Source organism: Marmota flaviventris, chromosome 13 (assembly GCF_047511675.1).
Source record: "Marmota flaviventris isolate mMarFla1 chromosome 13, mMarFla1.hap1, whole genome shotgun sequence".
NCBI classification, from domain to species: Eukaryota; Metazoa; Chordata; class Mammalia; order Rodentia; family Sciuridae; genus Marmota; species Marmota flaviventris.
In genome coordinates, this window is record NC_092510.1 from 55,351,390 (window position 1) to 55,375,961 (window position 24,572).

Genomic DNA, 24,572 nt, shown 5'->3' on the forward strand with positions numbered 1-24,572 from the left:
GGATTGAACCTGAGGCCTTGCATATGCTAGGTAAGCTCTCTACCTCAGCTTGCATTACTACATTTTCATCGGAAATTTCAAAGTGTTTTTTAGACCGTATCCTATTAAGGCAATCCCAATAGTACTCTGCATGACAGCAAGTGAACAGGAGATATGTAAGGTTCAGAGGCTGAAAGATTAGTGACAGAACAGGGGCAAAATCGCTGCCATTCTCTTCGATTCTTTCCATTGGCTTCCTCAACCAGGTGAAGACTTTACCACTACTCTCTGACAGCTCAGAGTTTGGTCCTTGGACCATGACTGCCATAGGCTGTTCTGGACCAGACAAGGGCCTGTTTTGTTCAGAGTCATAAGTTAAATGCAGGAAATAAAACAGGAGTCATGGAATTAAACAGATTTCTCATTTAAGAGCATTTTTCCAGCACCAGAGTTAAGGCTAAGGGACAATCAGAACCCAGAAAAAGCCTGGTGATCGATGGAAATTTGTTTTCATTGTTATTAATTAAATAGATTTGAACCTGAAGACAAAAATCTCCAAATGATTGGGTCACTTTGGTGATATATAGTGTAATACTTTACTCCTAAGAAAGCATCATTGCAGCTCATCCTTCCTTGTGCTTTTTAATTAGGTTAATGGCATCAGTTTGTTCTAAAGGACAATTTAATTAAAATGTCAGTGGTGTTGCCTAGATAAATACTGTACTGATGCTGACATGTTATTATGCAAATTAGTCACTGCTGTTTGACTGGTAGGAGATGGTTCTTTGAGTAACAAGGTGATGAGTTTTTGCTGAACCAGTTGTGGATTTTCATCTGGCCAGTTCTCCTTGAATTTGTTTCACTAAATATATCTTTAATGCCTTTTGTTCATAAGTCATTATCCTGGGCACATAGAGAATGCAAAGATGGTCAAGAGTTACGCATGGTACCTCTGCAAAATGTGTAGCGTGGCCTTCAGATACATTATATAGACTCTGGCATAGTTTTCACTATTTAAAGATTAATGTCCAAATAGTCATTCAGCCTGTAACTTAAGATCTAATTACCAGTGACTTTTACTCCATTTTTCAACAATACATGCTCAGGTTGTCGAGGCTAATGAAACTTGAAATGATTTGGGGTACTGTTTTACAACTGAAGCTAAATTCTTTTTTCAGAATTTCAGGGTTAAAAAGATACTTTTTTTTCATATTGGGTGATATCAGGTGACCATGTAAGGATCATCTGAAGGAGCATAAAACCTGGGGATTTAATTTTCAGATCATTGAGAATTAAAACTATTTTTTAATACAACCATAGGAATTCATGACCATCTTGTAGTGGGACAGGCCTCAGGATATTCTTAGTTAAAACAACAAAATAATGCAGATTGAGTACCCTTTATGAAAAATGCTTGAAACCAGAATTTCAGATTTTGAAGGTTTTCAAACTTTGAAATATTTTCATAGAGTTTACCAGCTGGGCATCCCTAATCCCCAGATGCAAAATGTGAAATGCTCCCAAATCAAACTTTTTGAGCATCATCGCTAACCTGTACAGAAATAAAAGATTTAGTTTTCTTTTTGTTAAACAATCTTTATGTTCTAATCTTGCCTTAGTTTGTGGTGTTTTATTATCAGCTATATAAATGCTTAGTAAACCTAATCTAGGTTGGAGCTAGCTGTTAGACCTCAAGGCTTCCTTCCAATCTTCTTTCCTCTTACTCCCAATTTGAATGTTGCTGTCTTACTAACTTACAGCAGATTTCATAGAATAAGGGTTAGAGGGGCAAACAAAATAAGCAGGTGTGAAGAGCAGGCCTTCACTGAGCTGAGCTACCCCAAGGTGGGAGGGAAAGAGGGAAGGAGGATGGATGAATAGATAAATGAAAGAACTTGAAGTGGCAAGTCCTGAATCCCAATTTTATCAAACAGAAGTAAAAATTCAAGAACACATATAAAATGACCTTTTAACACCTGCTGACCTGTTCAACTGCATTTGTGGATTGGATCTGGAGGTAAGTACTAGGTTTGCAGGGGGAAAGGACTGGAAGTCCTCCTCATCCTACGCATCTATTCTAGTCATGCACTGGAACAAGCAGGGAATGGCTCTTGAATGCACACAATGGATTCAGGTTCTTATCTCAAGTCCAGGTTTGGGGGGACAGCCTCTTTATTTGTGGATATGCACAAGCATTAGCCTAACAACAGAACTCTTTGGATGGGTGCTCTGCTGCCTAAGTTCTTTTATGACAGATGTGTCAGCCAACAGTATCTCATCAATGCCTCATTGAGTACTTTCTTCTATAGGATTGGTTTAGGATTATAGAATAATAATAAATGTAGACTTTCAAATGCTGAATATATATGAGAAATATTTAGTTTTCTTGATGTCAAATCCTGAAGTCAAAAATAAAATTTTTGTTGCTAGTATTAGAAAACTATCATTTGAATGAATAATAGAACAACTCTTAGTCTAAACAGGGTTTTTTTGTTTGTTTGTTTTTGGCATTTTATTTTACATCTCCAAATTGTATTGCAACTGGCTTTAGGGTTGCTGGCTTTGAAATATTAAAAGAAAGAGAGAATGATAATGACTGAGGAGAGATGCCTTGTGTCAAGTTGCAAGTAAAGTGTACTGTCTGATGTGGTTCAAGAGAAGCTGGTTCCACACACCAGTGCTTCAAAAAAGCCAGAGGCCATTCCATTCTGCTCCGCTTATTCACATAATTGTCCTTGGGTGTGTTTTCAGAACAAATCAATAAATTTAAATTGGCTAAAGATGACACAGAAGAAGATAGCTTGGGAAATGTCATGTCAAGCAACAGAATAAGAATTTTAGCAAGGAAGATGTTAGATATGTGAGCTTGGATTTTTAAGTTACCAAATGTCATAATGACTCTATATTGACAAGTAAGAATTAAAAATCAGCACTCCTATCAGGACAGAAGTTGTTAGCATCAGGGGACAAACGGAACTGCACTTACAAGGCTCTGTGCAGGAATGAAAGTGCTTTTGTTGCATCTGTCCTCCTATGATAGCTCTTTCTCTTCTCCTGATTAATGCCGCTAAGTGCTCTTTTGGAAATTTTTTCTCTTAAACAGGGAGAGCCCAGTGGTCAAAGGCAACGCATTGTTAGCCTTAAGCAGCCTTGCTGTCGTCCTATCCAAACATGAAGCCAGCCTTGCCTCAGACTCTGATGGGGTCCTGGAGGTGAGTTAGGGTGATTTAAACCAGGTGGGCTTGGATTGTGTCTCCCTGAGCTCGGTGTTAGGTGGCCTGGCCCTGGATTTGCAAGGCTAGATTCTGTGATTGCAGCACCAGGTTCCCCTACTTGATGAGCCTCCGCATTGTGAGCCCAACATCTTCCTGACTTCTGTTTGCTACTTTACTGTTGTTTTCTCCATCACAGTTAAGTGGTCATTTCCATTTGAAGGTGCCAATTTTATGCAACTGAGGTTGTCTTTTTGTGATTACATCAGTGGTAACCAATCTTAGGAGGTTAACTAGGCTTACTGAAAGTGAACAGTGCTGTCAAAATATGAAAAATAAGCAGTGTTTACAGAATGAACAAAACCGTACTTTGCATTTTAATTGTAGATGTCAATGATAAAGTGCCTATTCATTTTTGCAAGATATTTATTTCTTAATTAAACATGTGGCAAGTTGGCCAGTGTTCATTTCCCATGTACTTTCTCAGATAATTCATATCTGTCAAAATAAAAAGGCATGGATTTATTCTTATGTTAAGCTCCATTATCTGGTAGCTATCATTATCCGGAGACAGTGTGACTGATTGGGTCAAAGATATAGGCTTTGGGGTAGGGGAGTTCTCATTTAAATCTTATTACTTGCACTTATTAGCTCTATGGCTTATTTGTAGTACTCTCTCCTTTCAAAGCTTGTTTCCATATCTGTAAAATGGGGGTGTCAATACTTACCAGATAGTATTGCTGTAAGGATTAAATGAATTAATATATGTAAAGCACAACTGCTGGTAGATACTAAGCTCTCAGTAATAACACCATCATCTCCATCATCAGTTCTTGCTGGGAAGGTTGATGCTTTATTCAGTGTTACTCAGCTTCCTTTGTCCTGGAGGAATGTCTTATGAGCCATGTTTACTTGCTTTTTGTGGTTTTTTGGTTGCAGAGAAACCAACTCTGACTCATTTAAATAAAAAAGTAAGTAGAAGGATATGGAATCTGCAAGCCTGTGGAGTTGAAGTCTAAGCTTAAAAACTAGGTTTTGAGGGGAGCAGGAACCTAAGCAACTTCAGGAATCAGGCATCAGGTACCAGTGAAGTATCTCAGCAGATCACTCTCACTTGGGTAGCTCAATTCCAGTCACTTATTGACCTTGTATCAATCATGCACAATTCAGAGTCTCAGGGTCCTATGCTCACTGCTAGGGTAGGTGGGGAGGTAGCCTGATCGAGCATTGAACCAAGTTTCAAATAATGGAAAACAGGGAATTCCCCAAAGGGTATTATTACTATTACTAAACAAGAGAACAGCTGCTGTGGATATTACATGTGGAGGAGAGAAAGAAGCGATGGGATTATTACATGAGTGACAAAAATGTTATTAGTTTGCATATGAATGTTTAACTTTAAATTCAATATTACTGTAATGATGAGAGTGATGAAAAAAATCTGGAGTAATTATTTCAATTCTCTGAATACTATAGCAGAGACTACACACTAAGTAGATCAACAATCTAAAAAGTTAATTCCCCTTTCTATGATCCTTCACACTGATATTAATTATGCTTAACTGTATAGTTAATTTGCTCCCATAACAACTGAACAAGTTCAGAGATTGAGTTCTAGTCTCTCTCATTCTTCTTTACTCACCCCTCTTCAACCCAGCCTAAGGCTAAGGCTTTGCTTTTATTTTTGATGATTTTGTCTTTGGCTATCACTCAATTCAAACTCAAGATCCCATTATTTCATTAAAGTTGAAATTTTTAGACTTCATTCAAAAACTAAAGATATGAAGGCGAAAGTCGTATTTGATTCAAGGAGTTGAATCCCAGGAGATACTCAACACCTGGTTAACTTTACCATTTGTATGACCTGAGTTTTACCATACACGTTGATAAATGCTTTTGACATCTGGGGTAATGAATGATTTTTTATAGCCAAGTTTTCTTTATAATGAATGGAGTTTTGTTGATTTGTTTTTGTTTTCTCTTTCATCTCCTTTTCCAAACTGGAGACCATTTATATTTTCCTAATTTGCAATTGATTAGATGAATGTTGTCAGAATTCTTGAAGGACAACTACATGGTAATAGTAAGCAGAAATGTTAGAGATGTTGATCAAACTTTTGTAGGTTGATTTCCTCTTTGTAAAATGACAAATCATAAAATAAAGAAATCTTGAATTGATTTTTTGCACATCTCTCTCTTTAACCTCCACATTATTTTTATCATAATTCACTGAACATAGAGCTCCAAATGGCTTTGGATATGTTCTTTTTTTTTTTTAAAGGAAAGAATTTTTTTAATACCTTTATTCTATTTATTCATTTGTATGTGGTGCTGAGGATCAAACCCAGGGCCTCACATGTGCTAGGCAAGCACTCTACCACTGAGCTATCAATCACCCCAGCCCCAGCTTTGGATATGTTCTATTTTGCAGCCTCTATCTCCCTTCTTTTGCTAAATCTTGCATAGAAGATAAATCTTATTGCGGCATAGGTGAGGATGTGTGTTTGTTACATATTATTCACATAATGGTCTAAGCAGATGAAGTTTACTTTTTGATAATAGCACTTCATTATTTAACACAGAAGGTATTATACTCTAGATCTCAAAATAATGTTTAAATTTATTTTTTTCTTTCCCTTATCATTTTATGTTGTTTATCTACAGGTTCAACCTAATTTCCTTCCAATGAAAGAATGGGTTTCCATGGTGCTTGATACTCTCCTGGTCATTGTGGATAGCCATTACCAACCCAGAGGACAGCTTTTCTCCTGCTTTTATCATGTAAGTGCAAGAAATGGGAAAAAAAAAAATGATTAGAAAAGCCAGGGGCTAACTATCCTGACAGTTGGTCACATGAAATCCATGCTGTAGTTTAGTAATTCTTAGTTTTAGTTGTATTTTAGAATTACCTGGGGAAGTGTGTGTGTGTGTGTGTGTTTAAAGAAAAACTGATGTGTAGGTTCCACCTCTGATTTAGTTGCTTTGAATGAACATGGGAATCAGCATTCTGAAAGCTCCGTAGGCTTTTTAAATGTATAGTTGGAATAAGAGCTATAGTTGTCAGAGAATAAACATTGACTGAAATGTGGGGACTTGGAGTTTCTGGTCAATTTTTTTCATTTCAAGGCACATGTTCATGAGTAGTCCTCTTAATATCTTTGGACCTTTTGGTGCTTATTTATAAAATGAGAGGCTTGAATAAAATCACATAATAATTGCAGCTCAACCCCTAACTAATTTTGTGACTATTGACTTGGCACTTACTTAATCCCTATCATTCGTATTTTCTTTACTTGTAAACCAAAGGAAAAAAAATAATTCATTCACAACTTTCTAAAAGATTGTGAGGATCAAGTTGTTTGTTTTGTAAAAATATTGTGAAAAGAGTGAGATACTCTGTAAATATAAAAATCATAAAAAAGCACCTGTTACCTAGTCAGTCTCAGTTTTCAAGCTTGTGTCCTAAGATTTGAAGCAAAATGAAAACACATTTGTTTAATTTTTCCTTTATTGGTTGTGACATGCAGAATTATTGCGTCTGTGTAGAATTATTTTGGTTCTGCCCTATCAATATCCATTGCTTAGGGAATTACAGTGATCATGGGACAATCAGCTGAGTGGCAGAGGATTAGAGTTAATTTGAATAGAACTATAGCCTAGATCCTGAACTGTTGCTAAGATCATGAATTTAGCCTGAAATCCACAGCCTATGGTCTCCTCTGTACATTTCGTGTGCCTCTCTCTTCCTGCCCTTGGTATGTATTCATCTTGGGCTTAGGGTCTGATGCTAGATTTTTAACTGTTGTTGAGGACAAAAAAAATGTCTTGCCAGATAATGTAGAATTAAATGGGATGGTGGAGTTTGTTCAAAGAGGTAATTTCTTTATGTTAATTTGTTTAACTTGTTTAGAAGCAAATGGGGGGATTTTTGTAATAACTCTCTGGCTTGGATATTAACTAGAACAGGACATTTTTATGAGATTTATAATAATTCTGCTTAGTTCTTTCAAACCAATAAGATAATCCCTTTTCTAGTCAGCTCAGGTTTCCTCTTACCTTTGTGATTTTTACATTATTTTACTTTTCAAAGCCCTCTTTCAAAATTCACTTCCTTTATTTCCTGTGTCCTAGCAGCTGAGTCATTTTGAGTAACATTGTCATTTTAAGAGTGCTGTAATAACTTAAAGTATAACTTGGTACATGTTTGATTTTTTTATCCTTAAAGTACTAGAGCTTTGAGAACTAATAGGTGTAGAATTAAAAACACATTTTAACGTGCATTGACTGCATGGGACAACACTGCCTTTATGGTATGTCTGCAAATTTAAAGCGGATAATAGTGAGGAGTGATAAAGGGGCTTCCCTTCCCACCTGAGACACATTTACAAATGCATGCACTGTCTGATGGTGTTCTCTAACACGGCCTTCTTATAGAAGCCGTTCATAGTCAGCTGCCCTGTCATTTTATTAGGGCCGTTACTCCTTTCTTTCCCATAATTACATATAAGAAGGAGCATATAGAGCTCTCCATTTCATTTTGAATGCTGGTTATTGCTTTGTAACCAGAGGCTTTTAGGATTTCAACTTCCTTTTTAATTAAAAGGAATTAACCCCCTGTAGGAAATAATCCATCTACTGGGAAGTGTTCCCACCAAAAATTTTGGGAGATGTGCCAATAGATCCTTGTGCTAAACTTACAACATTTCTTCATACTAAACATAAAGTCCTCCCCACCCACTTTCTTTTTCTTTCTTTCTTTGAAAACTCCCAGCTTTCTGGACTTTTATAACCGGGTCAGATAGCTTCACTTTGGATTTTTCAATATGTATATTATGTGAGCTTTTAAAAACACCAAAATTATTTCAGTTCTTCTAGTGAGAGAATTCACAGTTTCTAAACATAAGATACTTATAATTTCATTTTTCAAACTTAAAAGACGTTATTAGTTAACTGATTAGGAGGAAGTTCTTTCATGGAGTGAAAAGAATCTATAGCAAACACATGCAGATTTATTTTTGTTTGTTTTTGGTCTGCAGGGGCGGATCTATGAGAAGCTGGTATTGTTGAGCCTCCCTTTGTGATAGGTATGCTTCCTTCGTGTTTTAAACAAAAAGCTAACCCCTTTTTTCTCTCTCTGGCATGTCCTAGAAATCCTATTCTGGTGAAAACACAGCTAGTGCCATTGCCCGTTCTGCTGCCGCCACGGCTTTGTCTCTCCTTGTGCCAGTTTTCATTATCTCTTGCAAAGAGAAGGTTGAGGAAATCCTGAACATGCTGACTGCCAGGTTACCTGGGAAACCAAGTGCTGATGAATCTCAAGCCGTGCAAATCCAGATGGGCCTTGCTTTGGGGATGTTTCTCTCTCGCTTGTGCGAGGAGAAACTCAGGTATGGTATATTAAAATATTCCTATTTTTTCCCTTTACGATTTAGGTGGAGGACTTTGCATACACATACCTAAACACTAGATCTAAGCAATATGTGGCTGCTAAACTTGTTGAGATGGGCCACTTGATTCTTTATTCTTCTTTATGGGTGATTTCTTTCTAAAATACCATCATGTATATACTAATGCCTTATAAGGGTTGCTATTCAAGTGATTGGTTGCTTGGATGTCATTTCATGCTTAAAACAAGCTCTGAGTACATCTGTAGAAGAAACATGAGTGAAAGTCTAATCTTATGGTGCTGTAAGTAGAGAAAACTTCTTCTTTTTTATTTACATGTGTTGGAAATGACTGCTGACCCCTCATTAATATTACTATAAAATGAGTGGAAAGGATTGGCGTATCCCTTGTGCCTGAGAGGTATTGGGAATCCCGAATCACCTGAGAACTCCATGTACCCGGCTTTAACCATAGCTTTCATCCCGTGCCCTGGCTACATTTTAATAATCCTTAAAGAGTCTTAATCTGTACATATTATACTGTGTGCTTTATTCAGTTTGATTGTTCATTTTTGGACTGCTAGCTTTACCTTTGAATGGAGCTAATGGAATAGCAAAAACCCTGGTGGAAAATTCCACTAACTGGGAAAGTTTTCTTGCCCATTAATCTGCTTTAATTTTTTTGTTCATACTGTTTATTCTTTACTACAACAAACCTTAGAATTTTATATATCTGGCTTAATTGCAGTTTGAAACTAATGGTTACATTTGTAGTTGACATTATTTTGCATAAACATTAATATGTGGAACTTTTATGAGAATTGCTGTTGTTCAGGGGAAGCAGTAGATTTTAGATGATCATTTTCAACTCTAAAAACATCTGTCAGGTGATGGGGGTGACTGAGTGAGTTTCTGCCAACCCAAAGGAAACATACACAGAATATTCATTTTGTTCTCTGGCTTTAATACACAAATGCCAGGAGGCTGAAGCAGGAGGATCACAAGTTCAAGACCAGCCTCAGGGATAGGGATGTATCTCAGTGGTAGAACACCTCTGGATTTAATCCCTAGTTACTTGCCCCCTATAAAAAGGGGGCCTGGTTCTAGATACAAACAACCACAATAGCAAACACCCCTTGTGTGCATCTTGTATGTGCGGTAGAACATGAAGTATTTCTAAACACCTGCAGTCTGAAAGGGAATTTTCCCCCTTTGCTACTAGGCTACAAATGGCATTCTCTTCACCATTTGTATTCCAGCTCCTTCCTGGGTATCTTTTAAGCATTGTGTTTTACAACTAAAAATGAGCTGTGTCAGTTTAACACAAGGCAACTTATTTTATCCTGTCCTGTCTCTTCATTAACGTAGGGTGAAATGCTGCTGGTTTTAAGGGCCATCAAGTTTGCATTAATCATGCTATCTGAAAACCCTGCGGTGATTTCTCCACCACCCATGTCCATGGTTCCTAGATTTCCTTCCACTGCTGTCTATCTTACTTGAATTTTTTCGTGCAGAAAATGCTCAGCTTTGCATAGCTGAGCACCCCCAGAATAATGGCAGATTATAACATTGCCTACTCTTCCTGTGTTGATAGCATCCTCCTCTTCATGGGCCTATGTATTAGCATTGCAGTCACTAATGTATTCATGTCTCCCACCTTTCTAACGTTTTGGAGCAGAGGAATCTGAAATATTTGCTTTTATGTATTAACAGATGTTTATTAGGTAACTACAGTGTCACCTGATAATAATATTTTTGAAGAAAGTTGCCTTTTTTAAAAATAAAAAGGTAAATGATTTGAGAAAGATTGACTCTGAATTCAGTCAATAACACCAAATAAGTGGCTCCAAATGGTCCCTTAATGGGAAAAGGATTAGGACCATATATTGGCTTTTAAAAAGGGAAAAACCATCCTGTAGAAGAAAACTATGACAATCCTTTTTTTTTTTTTAAGGTTTATGAGAAAACTTCCTAAATTTAAAATCCAATCTAGGATTTATTCAGAGAAGTATATTATTTCAGGCTTCTTCCTTCTGACATAATCCCCAGAGGATACAAATATGATCTCGTTAGCATTTGTTTAGGATATTTAAGAAAATTTTACTCTAGAGAACAACTTCAATAGGACTTATTTAATCAAAAGCAATTAACTCTGTGTGAGGCTGTGTGTGGGCTTGTTTCTATCACTTCACAAAATGTCATCCTTCATCTTGGGCACCAGTGCTGTAGTCTTGGTTTAAGACCCTGTTGTTTAAGGTACTCTCTGGCTGGTTGGCATTCCTGGGGCTGGATTCCACCTCATATGATCTGAGACAGTAGCACAAGAGCTGAGATGTAGGGACCTCTGGATAATGAAGTGTCAGTGATGAAGACCACAGCTCTACCTGGAAAAGCTGCCATAGAGCTACCTTTTAAATTTTATTATACCAGTCTTATTTCTCACCAAGACAATTAAAAGAACACACATCACTTATTGTATAAAAGCAGAAAAATGTAGGGCTAGAAGTTTTTTCCTGTTTGAAATATATGTAAGCAAAGGAATAGCACTGCCAACCTATAAAATTGAAACGTGAAATCAGGAGTGTCAATCTTTGCAAGAAAGAGGTTTGGAATGATTGATGACCATATCAGCTTAAAAAATTATTAAATATTCTGCAGAAAATCATTTTTACCTTCTTAGCAATATTTGGAATTTTGACTTTGGTTCTTCTTATTTGGTGATTTTAATTGTGAATATGCTGAGAAAAATTAAAAGTAGGAGTTTGGGGGTTTACTGGTTCATTATACTGTCTAGTATATAATAGTAGTTATACTGTGTAGAAACCTAATTATTAAATAATCTGTGTCTCAGTTTCTCTATCTACAAAATGAGCATGTGTGAATCACCAATATTATTGCCACTTACTTTCAATTTTTAAAAATTATTTGTGGGTTTTTTTTAGCAAAGATGCTGGGGATCAAACCTGTGGCTTCATGTATGCTGGGCAAGTGGTCTACCACTGACCTGCATCCCCAGCTCATTTATTATTTTTTGTTCTTAAAGAAATGCTGGCATTTCCAATAGAAAAATGAGAACAAATATTTTATATTAAGTATTTTGACCAGTCAAATGATTATTAGTAATTCACTTTTTCCCTTGGTCATTATCTAGTGATATATCTGGCCAACAGATGAACCTTCTTCTGATGAAGTCCTTGGATGCCCTGGAGAACTGCTGCTTTGACACTAGTCTTGAATATAAGTATGTAGTTTCCATTTTCTCTCTAATAAGTACTTAAAGACTGGCTCCTAGTCTGCTGTAAATCTTGCATGCTGTGGAGAAATAGTTGCAGGATTTGATCTTGAATTTCTTTGTAGAGAATTTTCAGTAATAATGATACTTTTAAAACCCTGTGATTAGAGCTTACTTGTTTTGAAAACCATGTTTCTGCAATAGTTTACTTAAATGCAATGCAACAAATATCATTTCATGGCTTAGTCTTTGTGTTGCTAATACCTTGGTTTTGTCTTTTATTTATAATATGAGGCATGTATCTGAGGACTTGAATGCATGACTTAACATTTTAAAAGATCTGTTGAAGTCATTTGAATTTGATTGGGCTTGAGAGCCTTTCAATGGTGATTTATATTTCTCTGTGTAACCTATTGGCTGAGGAATTAAAATGGAAACACACTTTTTTATTCCCAACCTGCTTTACCTATCCCTTGCAGACCTCATGCTTTTTCAAGATTTTGCCTATTAAACTAAATATCTTAAAATCTAAGACAGTTTTTCATTCCAGTATTAAAAGATAACAAAAAAAATCAGAAAAGATTATTTAAAAGCAGTATTAAGCTTCCTCATTTAATGTTTCAACTGACTTGTATGGATGAATAAATACATGGTTCCAATTAGGCTTTTGGAAATATTAGTGCCATTGAGGACCCACATCTTACCTTCTTTGGACTTTAGGCTTGAATTCTCTGGAGCTCCTTTTTTCTAGAAGATACAATAGAGGATAATCACCAATCTCTAGTTTATTAGCTCATTTAACTTTTGTGATTATGGTCACTGTTCAAATGTGAATTAAATCAGTGTTGACATTTCTGGCCTTCAGCAACTTATGACCTAAAGCTACATTCATTTGATCTAGAGCCTGTTAGATTCAGACTAACAAAGGAATAAATGAAATGGTGAAGGAGGTGCAGGTATAAAAGATTTCCTCATGAGTAAATAAAGTCAAATGTCCACTTAGGGGGTGATAGTTATAAAATGTTCACCATGTGCAGGTTAAGACTGTTAATGACACTCACCCAGTTTATCAAGAAACACTTTAGGGATCACATGACGTCTTAAGATATTTCAATATGAGAAAAGAGAGTTTGATGGCATGTTTGAAATCTGTTGAATATAGAAAATGATTAATGGGAGTTATACGGACATTTAGTTGCTATTTGGACCGAATGATGAGTTGAGATTGTTTAGCCTAATGCATGCATTGGTGTTGTTGCTTCTTAGAACTAAGGAATAAGATATTTTTATGTTTTTATTTCTCTTTCTCCTGACTCCCTCTCCAAAGATGTTCATCATAGCTGTAGTTCAGGATATTATGAATTGGGAAAAAGTTGTAATTAAGATTCTGTACATTTTCAGCCAGTTGGAAAAATCTCAGGAATGGCTTTCATATTTTATGCCCATTTGTTTTCAAGAAAGTTCTTTGAATGTAAGGAGAACAGTGGGATAGTAGACTTATCCACATTTTAAGTATTTATGCACTTAAAAACTTCACTTGTCTAAGCATATTTAACTTTAAACTTTATTTTTATTATTAATGAAATTCTTGTTTCTTTTGTCTTGATTCTTACATTCTTAATGAACAGCTGAATTGGGGAGGGGGAAGAAGGGTGGGCCTAGATAGGAGAATAGTACTGCTCAGGGAAGCAGAATAGAGAAATTTCCCACCTGTTTAGTGAAAACTTCCTTGTCTATCAGAGCCAATTAGAGACTCAGGGATGCAAGAAGCCTTTCCTCTATCCTTTCAAACTTCTGCTATTCCTGTAGTTGATGATGTTTAGCATTTTCTCATCCCTGATGCTTTGTGGATGTCAGTCCTATGTGTAGTTCTGTTTTTGGTTTCAGCTTCAGCTGATACTTACTGAGCAGTAAGTACATGCTGAACTAGGCATTTCCATATCTGTTTCTCATGTAGTTAAGTCCTTATCACCACCTAAATAGGGTGTTAAAGCAAGATTATCATCACTTTGGTTTATGGATAAAGAAAATTAACCTCTCGGGAGAGACTTTTTTCAAGGTCATAGCTTAATATGTGGCACAACTAAAAGAAACACTTAGGTCATCTCTCTTCCAAGCCCTTTTTTCTCCTGCATAGAATAGTGTGGAGAACACATTTCAGTAGAAAGCAATTTGACATTTGACAGTATGTTGTTTTGCTTACTTTTTTCTGACATGCAGTTGTTGTCTATCATTAACTAAAAGTTATTTTTTCTGCTTTTTAACCAGGCTCAGGCCTGAATACCATCTAGCTAGTGGTGTAAAGTACTGTCTCTCTAATGAGATTGTAGGAGTCTAGAGCAGTCCTTCCTCCAGTGAAATAGTGGAAACATTACTGGGAGGTGGTTAATAGATCTGGGAGTGCGCTACCTCAAGTGGTAGAATTCACCCAGAGCAAATTTGCCACGCTTCTCTGATTTAATGGATAAATTCCTGCTGAGAGCTGAGCACCTGGTCTGGCTCTCCTTTGTGGTCCTAGCACTAACCTTCTGCTGCCATCTAGTGGTGGCTCATTGGGTCATTGCAGTCCTTACAGCCCTGTTGTGCTGTCCTTCCAAGACAGGAGCTTTGGTTAATTACTATTGAGCTTTTACAAATACAATCACATTTGTATAGCACTTTGTAAAGGGCAAAGCACTATACAAATGTTAACTGTTGTTAGAACTAATTATGAGATGGCCTTGTGCTTAATCTGCAGGATTGTCAACAATAAACCAGGGAATTAACAATTCATCTCTGGTTAGTTTAGGAAAATATATCATCACATCTCAGTTGATATAACAACATGTATCAGAATTGCATTGCTTTTCAAGACTTCTTTTTCTGGTGATAATTTAATATACTCTGATAAGAGATTAAAACAAATGATGACAATAGAATATGGAATTTTAAAGCTTAAATTCTGTCATTCGTTACCATTCTTATTGTTAGCAATTCCAAATGCTTAATTTTATTTGTATCCAGTATTATACTTTACTGGTCTGAGACACCAACAAACATCTCCCTCCCCCCGCCATGGACAGAAAGATGGGTAAGATTCCTCTGCCCAAGTTATTCTTGATTTAGAGCTGACAGGCATATTAAAAAGAGCCTACAGTGAACAAATGTGTGACAGTGGTGAACTAATCACATAGTTTGTTGTCTATCATTAACTAAAAGTTATTTTTTAGGAAAATCTTTTTGACTTAGGACAAAAGTAAGCCCATTAAAATATAGGAGATTTAGAAATTAGAAGGACTAAAGTTTTAGGAATACCTTCTAGGTGCATACTGGAAAATGTAGACAAACTATTTAGAAGGTCAACTCATACATACAATCTAACATTTATATTGGTGCATATATACATACACATACATTTATATATGCACATATACCCCCCCACACACAGAGTTAGGTTGTATATTCAGCAGTTAATTAACTGATGTTGTCACCATGAATAGAATCATAACCTTGCCTAAGAATAAGAGTAATTATGGTAATAATTTTTAGGTAAATGTGGACTAGGAACTTAGATCTCCTTTTCTAAGCCTTTGTACCTGTATTGTATATCTTGGGATGCTAAAGGAGGAGCTTCAGTCCAGGGCATAAGATTCTTGTGTACCCAGGATAGCTTGAAAAGCAGAACCTAGACATCTATTTATTTAGAAAGATAAGCACCAATTCTTACTTGAGTGAACTTTGAGAAAAATTCTTTCTAAACATAAACCCAGCAGCTGTCTTTCTTAATTTAAATTAGTATGGCAGAAAATAGGATTCATATTTTTATATTTTGTTGATTAAATCTTAGATGATACGTTCAGCTAGTTTTACCACTCATAAATTTTGCCTACTATCAAACATTGACTTCAGGTCTTCTGTTTTCTTTTTTCATTTTAATTTTTTCCTACTGTGGATCTTTTCATCACTCTAGACTCTTAAAATTCTTTATTTGATTAGTTTTTCAGCTTTCTGTTAATATTGGTCGAAAGCCATAGGTACTCTAGTGAGGAAAAGCAGGAGGTAAGTTTCCCACCCTCGTGGAGTTTGCAGGCTAGGGAAGAAAGAGAAATCAAACAGTATTCCAAATAACTTACAATTAAAATTGTAGAAAGTGAATTAGTACAGGGTGCTGTGGGGGAGTATTAAAGAGATTCCCTGCTGGGCCAGAGAAAGTGTCCCTGAGGAAGTAATATTTGAAATCTTAAGCATAAGTAGCAATTACATAGTCAAAAGTGAGAGCAAAAGTCAAATTTGTCAAAGTATTAATGAGATTGTGTCTAATTATATCTTTGATCTAATTCTGTCAAGTTTTTATACGTATCAGTTTAGAAAGATGGATGAAACACTTCCCAGTAGATTCTAAATTAAAACAAAGGCTTTAAATTCATACCAATCAAGACTAGCTTTTCCTCCTTTGGAAATATGATTTGTCTCCAAAGCATGCGATGTTCAGATGTTAGATGTTGATTTAACTGGTTGGAATTGCATTATGCTAGTTGAGCTTGTTAAGTTCGTGTAAGCTGTAGCAGCAGTTCTGCCTGAGGAATGATGGATCATTACTTCAGTAGCTTCTTTACAAAGGATTTTATAATGCCAAATTGTTATGCAACAGAAACTAGAAAAACATGCTGAAGATACATTGCCTTCTTATAAGCATCCTATCATGGCATCATGCAGGGCATGGAGAGGGGCAGATGGATCAGAAGGCTGGGAAACTCAATTCCCCCATTCTGGTCATGCTCTACTGGGAACTCTTTGTGCAGTCTTGAACAAATCTTGAAGCCTGTCCATTTTTGTGACTAACATGCTCATAAAACAATGAGGTTCTGGATATCAGCCAAGGATATGGATGCCATTTAAGAGAAAAATGACATAACATATGGGCACTGAAATACGTTATTGGAGAAATGCCCTGGAACGCCTTAAGCTGCACATAGCATGATGAGAGGTGAGCCAAACCAGAGCCAGGGCAATTTTTGGAAGACTCAGCATTTTCTCCAGTGAAAAAGTAGCAAGGATGACAAAACTTTTTAAAAAAGGGGGGAAAAATCACCACAATCTGCATTATCTTACCATGCTAACTTGAAGTTTTCTGAGAGAACAATTCTTCTCTTTAAATGGTATGTATTCTTCCAGAAGGAATGGGGCACAAAGCCCCAGATTCCAATTGAATTGTCACATGGGTAACTTTTGACAAGCCTGTCATTTGTCCATTTTCTCTTCTGACCCAGTGGTACTCTGAGAGATCAGAGGGGAGAGAAGGATTAATGTCATTGTGTACAGATGAATACACAGTTTCTTTAAGAAAGAAATTCCTCTTGTTGAAGTTGACTGGGAAACATGAATCACTTAGCAGTACCTCATAATCATGCCTTGCATTTATCTCCCCTGTTATTGGTCTGATGTCCATGGCTCAGATCTTGAAATTTAGCCTTTCTCTCTGAGTGCAGATGGTCACAGTGTACTCAATACAGGGAGGTGGAGGAAGAGTACAGCATTTCTGTAAGGGCAGAAATAGAGCTGTTTTACACCTTTTACTCTCTTCATAGAACTTAAATCAAAAATTTTCATGCTTTTGTCCAGTGAGTACATAGTACTAGCAAGGACCACGAATACCTGTTTTGACATCAAGTTTTCCTGTTGGGGAGAGAGGTGGGTGTACCTGTCTTGAGTCATGGGGTGCACTTACATGTGAGGCAGATTTAGAATCCTCAGATCTTGCTCAGGTTTCAGAGCCCATGGTAAGTGAAGAGCAATTATATAGATTCCTTGTGACACTAATGCCTCTTCTTTTCTGGCACCCAGCACTGGCTGCATATTGGGAGTTGGACTTGTTCTGTCCCTCATGAGCCACAGCAGCCAAACGGAGTCCCGAGTTCATGTGGCGGCATCACTTCGGAAGCTGTCCACATACCTAGATGACAGTGGGAGCCAGAGCCGAACATTTCAGGAGGTGAGAGATGAAGGTGACAGTTTTCTTCCCTTTGCTGTCTTTTGTTTTCTTGTTGCTGCTGATTTTCTACTTCTTATATTTGGGTAACCCTGTAAATTAAATTCTTTCTCAATTTCAACTGAGATTAGGAGAAAATCTGAGTGGCAAGCAACCTATATTAGATCATGAGGTTTTCAAATTGTGCGGCTGTATAAATCAACTTAGACTTAAATATGGCATATGAGATAAGAGCCTTCAGTGAATACAAACCCTAAGTAAGCATCACCAGCAGGCACTTCCTAAGAAGAGCTGCAATTTCTGGAAGAAGGTTAAATGGAGATTTTTAGAATTGTGCTCAAGTCAAATGTAACTTTAAAAAAGAGCCAGGAATAAGCTTAAGAAACTGTAGGTGGAAAGGCATTTGATTTTTTTTAAATGCCCACTAGCATGAAAATTTGAGGAAATTCCCTTTACCACACTTAATGGAAAAGTTTTTCTGTCATGGTACAAAAATATGCAGAACTGGAGTTGGTGTGACACAGTCCCCGTGTGTTAACCACGGTTGGATGGAATGGTCCAGGCATGTGGCATGCCAGTCAGCTGTGCCCAGGTGAAGCTGAACTGCCTCTGCTCTGGGAGAAGCAGGGGATGACCTCAAGGCCGGGCCAGATTCTCCCCCTCATTAGAACAGATTCTGTTTTGCCCTGGCCTGCCCATGAGCTATTGATGAGCACACATAATGGCTGCTGTGTTTCCCGCTCCCTCTTCTGCTTTCAGCAATGGGACTTGTTGAATTGGTGAATTTCTTTGGGGCACAGAGGGTTGAAGTTTTGTTCTAAGACATGCACTACATTTCCATTTTTAAAGCAGGGTAGAGCGTGACTTAAAAGTACCTATTTTTTTCAAGCCAAAGGAGAAAATCTGGTGACTGAGGAACGATTTGATTAATAAATGAAAGCAAGGTTTTTATAACTGATGCATCTGTCTGCCTTGATGTTTTGATTTATAAGGCCTTAAGCAAGCCGGGTTTTTTTCTCCCCTCTGATGTTTTATTATCCAATTTCTGCCTTGGGAACTGCTTATATTTTTCATGCATCAATCAGTGCTAGGAGTTGAATTTTCCACTTTATCTTAACAGCATTCTTATAAGGAAGGCTTTTATTATGAAAATATGAGGTAGCAGGAAGGGGGTGAATAACCTTGACTTGCAGAAATTGAGACTCAGATTGAGAGACTTGCTCAAAGTTACTCAACTAGTAAATGGTCAATTTGGGACACACGCCTGTGTACTGTCTCCATTCCTAACATTCTTTTCTATTTATCTATTTCTATGCACTTGTTTATTCATACATTGTTTCCTTATTATGTTTTTGTACCAGGATGATGAAGTAGGTAGTATTGTCCCTATTTTACACAGTTTATGTTACTCCTAAACCCATGTTCCTATTCCAGTCATGCCCCATTACTTCTCCTAGGGAATCTTAATGGAGCTTCTCTTCTCCAAGCTGCCTCTGCTGTTGGCCTTGGATGGAGCACCTGGCAATTAGTGGCCTTCACTGCTGGTGAACATCGGTCTCCCTCTTCTATTGATAGGTGCTGTGTCCTTTTCGACTTAGAGACTAAAGACCTAGGTGGAAACCTACTTCTGTCTGCTAGCTATTTGATCCTCAAAGCCCTTATTTAAGAAGTAGGAATCGTGACTGCCATCATGACATTGTTGTGAAACATACTAATAGAAGTTAGGCAGCAAAACAATGACCAGGCTGTGGGGAATGTATTTGAATTCAATGCTTCTTCTGAGGAGAAGTTTAACAGGAGTATCTGTGTCAACTGAGCTGTGTTCTTTGTTTTGTCTTGTGATGAAACATTTTTCTGCTGTATTTTCCTCTCAGGTGCTTGCCTACACCCTAAGCTGTGTGTGCACATCAGCATTCAGTGCCGGTATCATTGAAGCCACAGAGGCTGAAGATACTATGAACAAGCTTCGGCTGTTACTGGAAAACAACCAGCAGGTTGGAATGTCCGCCCTGATTATTGCTTTTCATGGGTCTCATGCTGCTGCCTGGACCTGCTAGGAACTGACTCTGAGCTAGACCAGAAGGGGAGACTTCCTGTCTAGCACTGAAGAGCTTCTAACTATTCTATTCTCTCACCACTGTAGACAATAATCCCACATGTCTTTTTCTCTCCTTATCCCCTGACTCCCTTTCTGGATGTCTTTTTCTTTGCTTCAGAAAGTTTTGATAGGCTTTTTTCTTTCTCCAGTCATTGCTGTATATTTTGTAATCTTAACATATGTGGCTAGGGAATTTAAGGGTCATGGAAGGCTAGCTGAAAACATTTGGAAAGGCAGGAATACATACAGAATTCTGGATCAAATCAAACTTCAGCAAATCTGGAGTAGAAAATCTCTGCTCATGACTGAATATGTACAGAAAGATTTAAAGACATATAAATTAAATAGCCTTAAAATGATTCCTCTAAAATATTATTCAGTCTTAAAAAGGAAGTTCTGATAAGCCAATCATGAGAAAAGTACTACATGGTTCATGTTTATTTGAGGTGCTTAGAATAGTCAAAGTCAGAGACAAAAAGAAGAATGATGAGCTAGGTGTGATGGCACACACTTATAATCTCAGTGGCTCAGGAGGCTGAGGCAAGAGGATTGCAAGTTCAAAGCCAGCCTCAACAACTTAGCAAGTCCCTGAGCAACTCCACGAGACTGTTTCAAAATTAAAAATAAAATGGGGTGGGAATGTGGCTCAGTGGTTAAGCGTGCCTTAAGGTTCAATCTCTGGTACCCACCCCCCAGAAAAAAAAGTAGAATGATGGTGGCCAGAGGCTACTGGGGAGAGAAATGGGGAGTTACTGTTTGATGGGAACTGAGTTTCCGATTTTCAAGACAAAAAGATATGGTTGACAACAATATGAATGTACTTAATGTCACTGAACTGGTATTCGTGGTTTAGATGGTAAATTTTATATATATTTTGCTAAAATCAGATTTTAAAAAATTAAAATTACACATGCTATAGAATTTCCCTAGTTGTATTTTATTTATTTATTTTTATAAAAAAGCTTTCTCTAAAGTCCTTATATTAACTATATTGGATTATGGCAGAATGCACTGATTGAAGGTTAATGGGATTGTTACTGTGTTATGTTTGTAAGCCTGCTCACTTGTATTCAGAATATGTTGCTCAATAGTGCAGTATTATTTTCCCCAAATAAACTACTCACTGCAGCTAAATTCTTTGCAATGACTGTAGTTTCTGTTACCAACCAAAGTCTAGGTTTAAAAACAAAAAACAAAACTGTGATTTTTTTTTTTTTTTGGTTGACAAATAGAACATGTAAGTAGGATTAGGAGATACTAGAAAGGCTCATTTTGGCATGTATATAAATACTGCTGATCTATGTCTTTCTTTTTCTCATGCCTTGTTTTTATTTATTTATACTAGACTTCAGGATTTGCCCTGGCATTAGGAAATGTAGTTCATGGTTTGTCTGTGTGTGGACATGGCAAAGCTGAAGACTTGGGCAACAAACTTCTCCCTGGATGGATCAAAACTGTTCTAGCAGAGGTAAAGGTTACCTCCCATATGCTACATTATATTTTTATAAAGGAATAGGAACTACTTTATTGGACAATTTATAAGAACTGCTAAGATACATAGTTAACAATAAAAGAACAGGCAATTTCAAATGAAAAGAGATGAATGGACTTTTAATCCCTTATAAATAATGCATCCTGTCAACCATTATGGTATTAAAACTATTTTGTCACTATTTTAATTTTAAAACAGCAGTATGCATTAAAAAAATAAAAGCAAGAAGGCAGTTTTATCTAGCAACCTTAATCTATTTGGTTTATAGTCTGTTGCCACTTTTGTTTCACTTATACAGATTATGTTTATTCTGCCAACTTAGTACCATTTGGCCTTTTATTTCTCTGTGTGTTAGTAAGTTTTGTAGAACCCCAGCCCAGGGAGCTTCCCTCTTGACATACTCTAATGCTTTGTTTCCAGGGCACTCCCACAATGCTTTGCCTGGCAGCTCTCCACGGCATGGTGGCCTTGGTAGGCTCTGAAGGGGATGTAATGCAGGTAAAAAAGGAACTATCAGTTGGGAAGAATCTAAAAGTGTACAGCCATAGATGGAGAATTCCCACTATCTTAGTATGCTAATGATAGAGGAATACGTGCTCATGATAATAGTTCTACTGGGCTTTTCAATGCCTTGTTCTATGAAAAAGTGCTCTTGGCCAAGAATTCTTTATGTAGGGTTTGTTTGCTGTTTCATTTGGCTTGTAGGAATTAAATCAAATTAATGTAGGTACTTGCCCCAAGTTTTCCTGAGAAAAGTGATTGAATGATAAGGAATTTCAGAAGCCATTCACAAAAACCACCAGTTTGCATGCATAATGTCTAAGTTTATATCTGTGTAGGTGTTCTTTCACTTCAAAATGATTTCACAGTGGACATGTATGTGTAAAGTTATATGTAATTCTAAAGGAGTGCCTTTGTTCATCCAGTGGAAGTTTATTCAATGACTACTGTGTGCTACGCTGCACAGGTACTTAAAAAAAAAATCAATCTCAAAGCATGGGCACTGCCTTTGAGGAGCTCACTGCCTTGTGTTTGAATTATATATGTTTGTCCTTATGTTTATAAGGACGTATGGTACATTATTCCATGGCTTAGAAAATGATCACTCATGCTGGGAATGTAATTATTTACTTCAGGGGTGGCAGGTAGTGATGGATATTTCTCCTTTTTCTTTCAGCTGAAGTCAGAAGCCATCCAGACTTCGCAGTTTCAAGGCAGACTTAATGAAGTCATTAGAACTTTAACTCAGGTGAGAAGAGAAATCTAAAATCCTTGGGTAGAAAAACAGTTCTCTTCCTAGTCCTTCATTTTATTACATAATATAAAATGTTTTACCTAGAAAATGGGGGAAATCTCTGGGTATTTGTGCTGAGTTCGAAGGGTATTTGGGAGGGCCATATGGTCCTGTATTCACAAAAATCTACTGCCTCTGGAAAAAAGAGAAAGCTGATATTTTTAAAAGATAAGTTGGTACTGATTTCTCTTAACAATTACCACCTGACCCTGCAAGGAATATGAGGCCCTCAGGACAAGGAAAATGAGTAGGTGATCCAGGGGCAGGGCAGATATCCATGAAGAATGGTCAAGAGACGCTAGTTCAGAGGCCATTGATAAAATATTTGAGTAAATCATTGTCATTGTTACAATGACAATGAACATATTCCTCTGCTAAGAAATGTTTTTATCTTTTATTATTTTTTTAAATGATTGTTTATTGCTTAAAATTTAAAGGTACTGAATGAAAGTAGTTGAAAAAACATCACTGATGCTCCTTGAAACCTGAAGCAACTGCTGCTAATATTTGGCCATATCTTTCTTTAAGCATTCTTACTTTGTTTGCATTGTTGGTAGTCTTTCTTTATATAGAACTTTATATCTTTTTATTTTCATTTAGCATATTTGTTTTCATTCTTATGAAATATGGCTGATTATAATATCTACCACATAAAGGAGTTTTAGTAATTCTTGCTTTCAAAAGCAAACATAAATCTCAGGACATAAAAACTCTTTTGCATATATGAATATGAATATGCTAAAAAAGAATTTGGAAACTTTAAGTTGCTATAACTTGGGAGAAAAATCTATTGTTGGGGTAAAAATCTCACATTTTAAACTATTATTTTAAAAATGCTTATTCTGGATGATGAAGCAGTAATAGGACATTATTTAAAGAAAAGAAAAAATATCATCTCCTTCCATTTTTAGAAGTGTGTTAGTTTTAAGCAACTTTTCTGCATTTTAAATTTTCTTTCACTGTTTTAAAGTTTCTTTGAGACAAGGCTAACTCAGTGGAACCTGGGAAGACCACTAATACTTTTTGTTGTGATTGATTAATCAACTGGTTAATTGATTCATTCAGTAACTCAGCAACCACTTGTTGAGCACCTCTATGATTCAGATCTAGTATTTGAGACACATGAAATCTCATCTTGTCATAGAACTTCTACTTACCCGCCAAGCTATTAGCACATAAAAGATTAGTGACTTTCTATATTGAATGGAGATTGATTGGATTTTGCCCATTATTTAACTGTTATATTTTCATCTATAGGTCACCAGTGTCTCTGGGGCTATTGGTGTTCAGTCAAATGCAATATGGCTTCTAGGACATCTTCATCTCTCTACTCTGTCCTCAAATCAAAGCAGAACCTCTGGTAAGCGTAAGGTCCTAAAACACTGGAACTGGGAGTAATTGTTGACTCAGGCTCTGTATTTTGTTAAGGGCACTAATCTTCACATTAACCCTTAGTGGTGGGTATGACCATCTCTGTTTTTTCTGAGTGAGTTGGGTGTGAGCGGCCATCTGATTTGCCATGGGTCACGTGGTAGGCAGTTGTAGTTGCTCTCCGAACTCCGTGTTTCTTTACTCCTCCTCTTTGCTTCCTTAGAGGATAGTGTAGACATTCAGTTAACCCACATATCTTACAATGTAGAATCTAAGACTCTGGAAGATTATGTGATTTATATATAGAGTTAGTTGAGTGACAAATGCATAAATGAGGAGCCATGCCTGTGAAGCTTGAAACAGACTATTTTATTTTACTAGATGTAATGGTATTATGTTTCATTGAATGTCTCCTTATGTATGGCTGGAATTTTTCTGGATCCTGGTTTTATTAAAATAATGGGGTAAGTACATTTAAAGATGTGTACCTTAGTGGTCTTGGAACTGAAATCCTTGGTCTTAACACAAAGCCTTTTCTATTT

At 36.8% G+C, this 24,572-nt stretch overlaps 1 protein-coding gene across 5 annotated transcripts in view; it reads left to right on the plus strand.

Annotated features, from left to right (window-relative positions):
* The window catches only part of Focad (focadhesin), a 299,533-nt gene that overhangs the window by 233,337 nt on the left and 41,624 nt on the right, over positions 1-24,572 (plus strand). For all 5 annotated transcript variants that reach the window (XM_071600672.1, XM_027950623.3, XM_071600673.1 and 2 more), the window contains 10 exons: positions 3,083-3,191; positions 5,856-5,972; positions 8,340-8,578; positions 11,727-11,816; positions 17,631-17,778; positions 19,650-19,769; positions 21,219-21,341; positions 21,786-21,863; positions 22,543-22,614; positions 23,917-24,019. In XM_071600672.1, the coding sequence (XP_071456773.1) occupies positions 3,083-3,191; positions 5,856-5,972; positions 8,340-8,578; positions 11,727-11,816; positions 17,631-17,778; positions 19,650-19,769; positions 21,219-21,341; positions 21,786-21,863; positions 22,543-22,614; positions 23,917-24,019 (1,199 nt within the window). The remainder of the gene's footprint in view (positions 1-3,082; positions 3,192-5,855; positions 5,973-8,339; positions 8,579-11,726; positions 11,817-17,630; positions 17,779-19,649; positions 19,770-21,218; positions 21,342-21,785; positions 21,864-22,542; positions 22,615-23,916; positions 24,020-24,572) is intronic.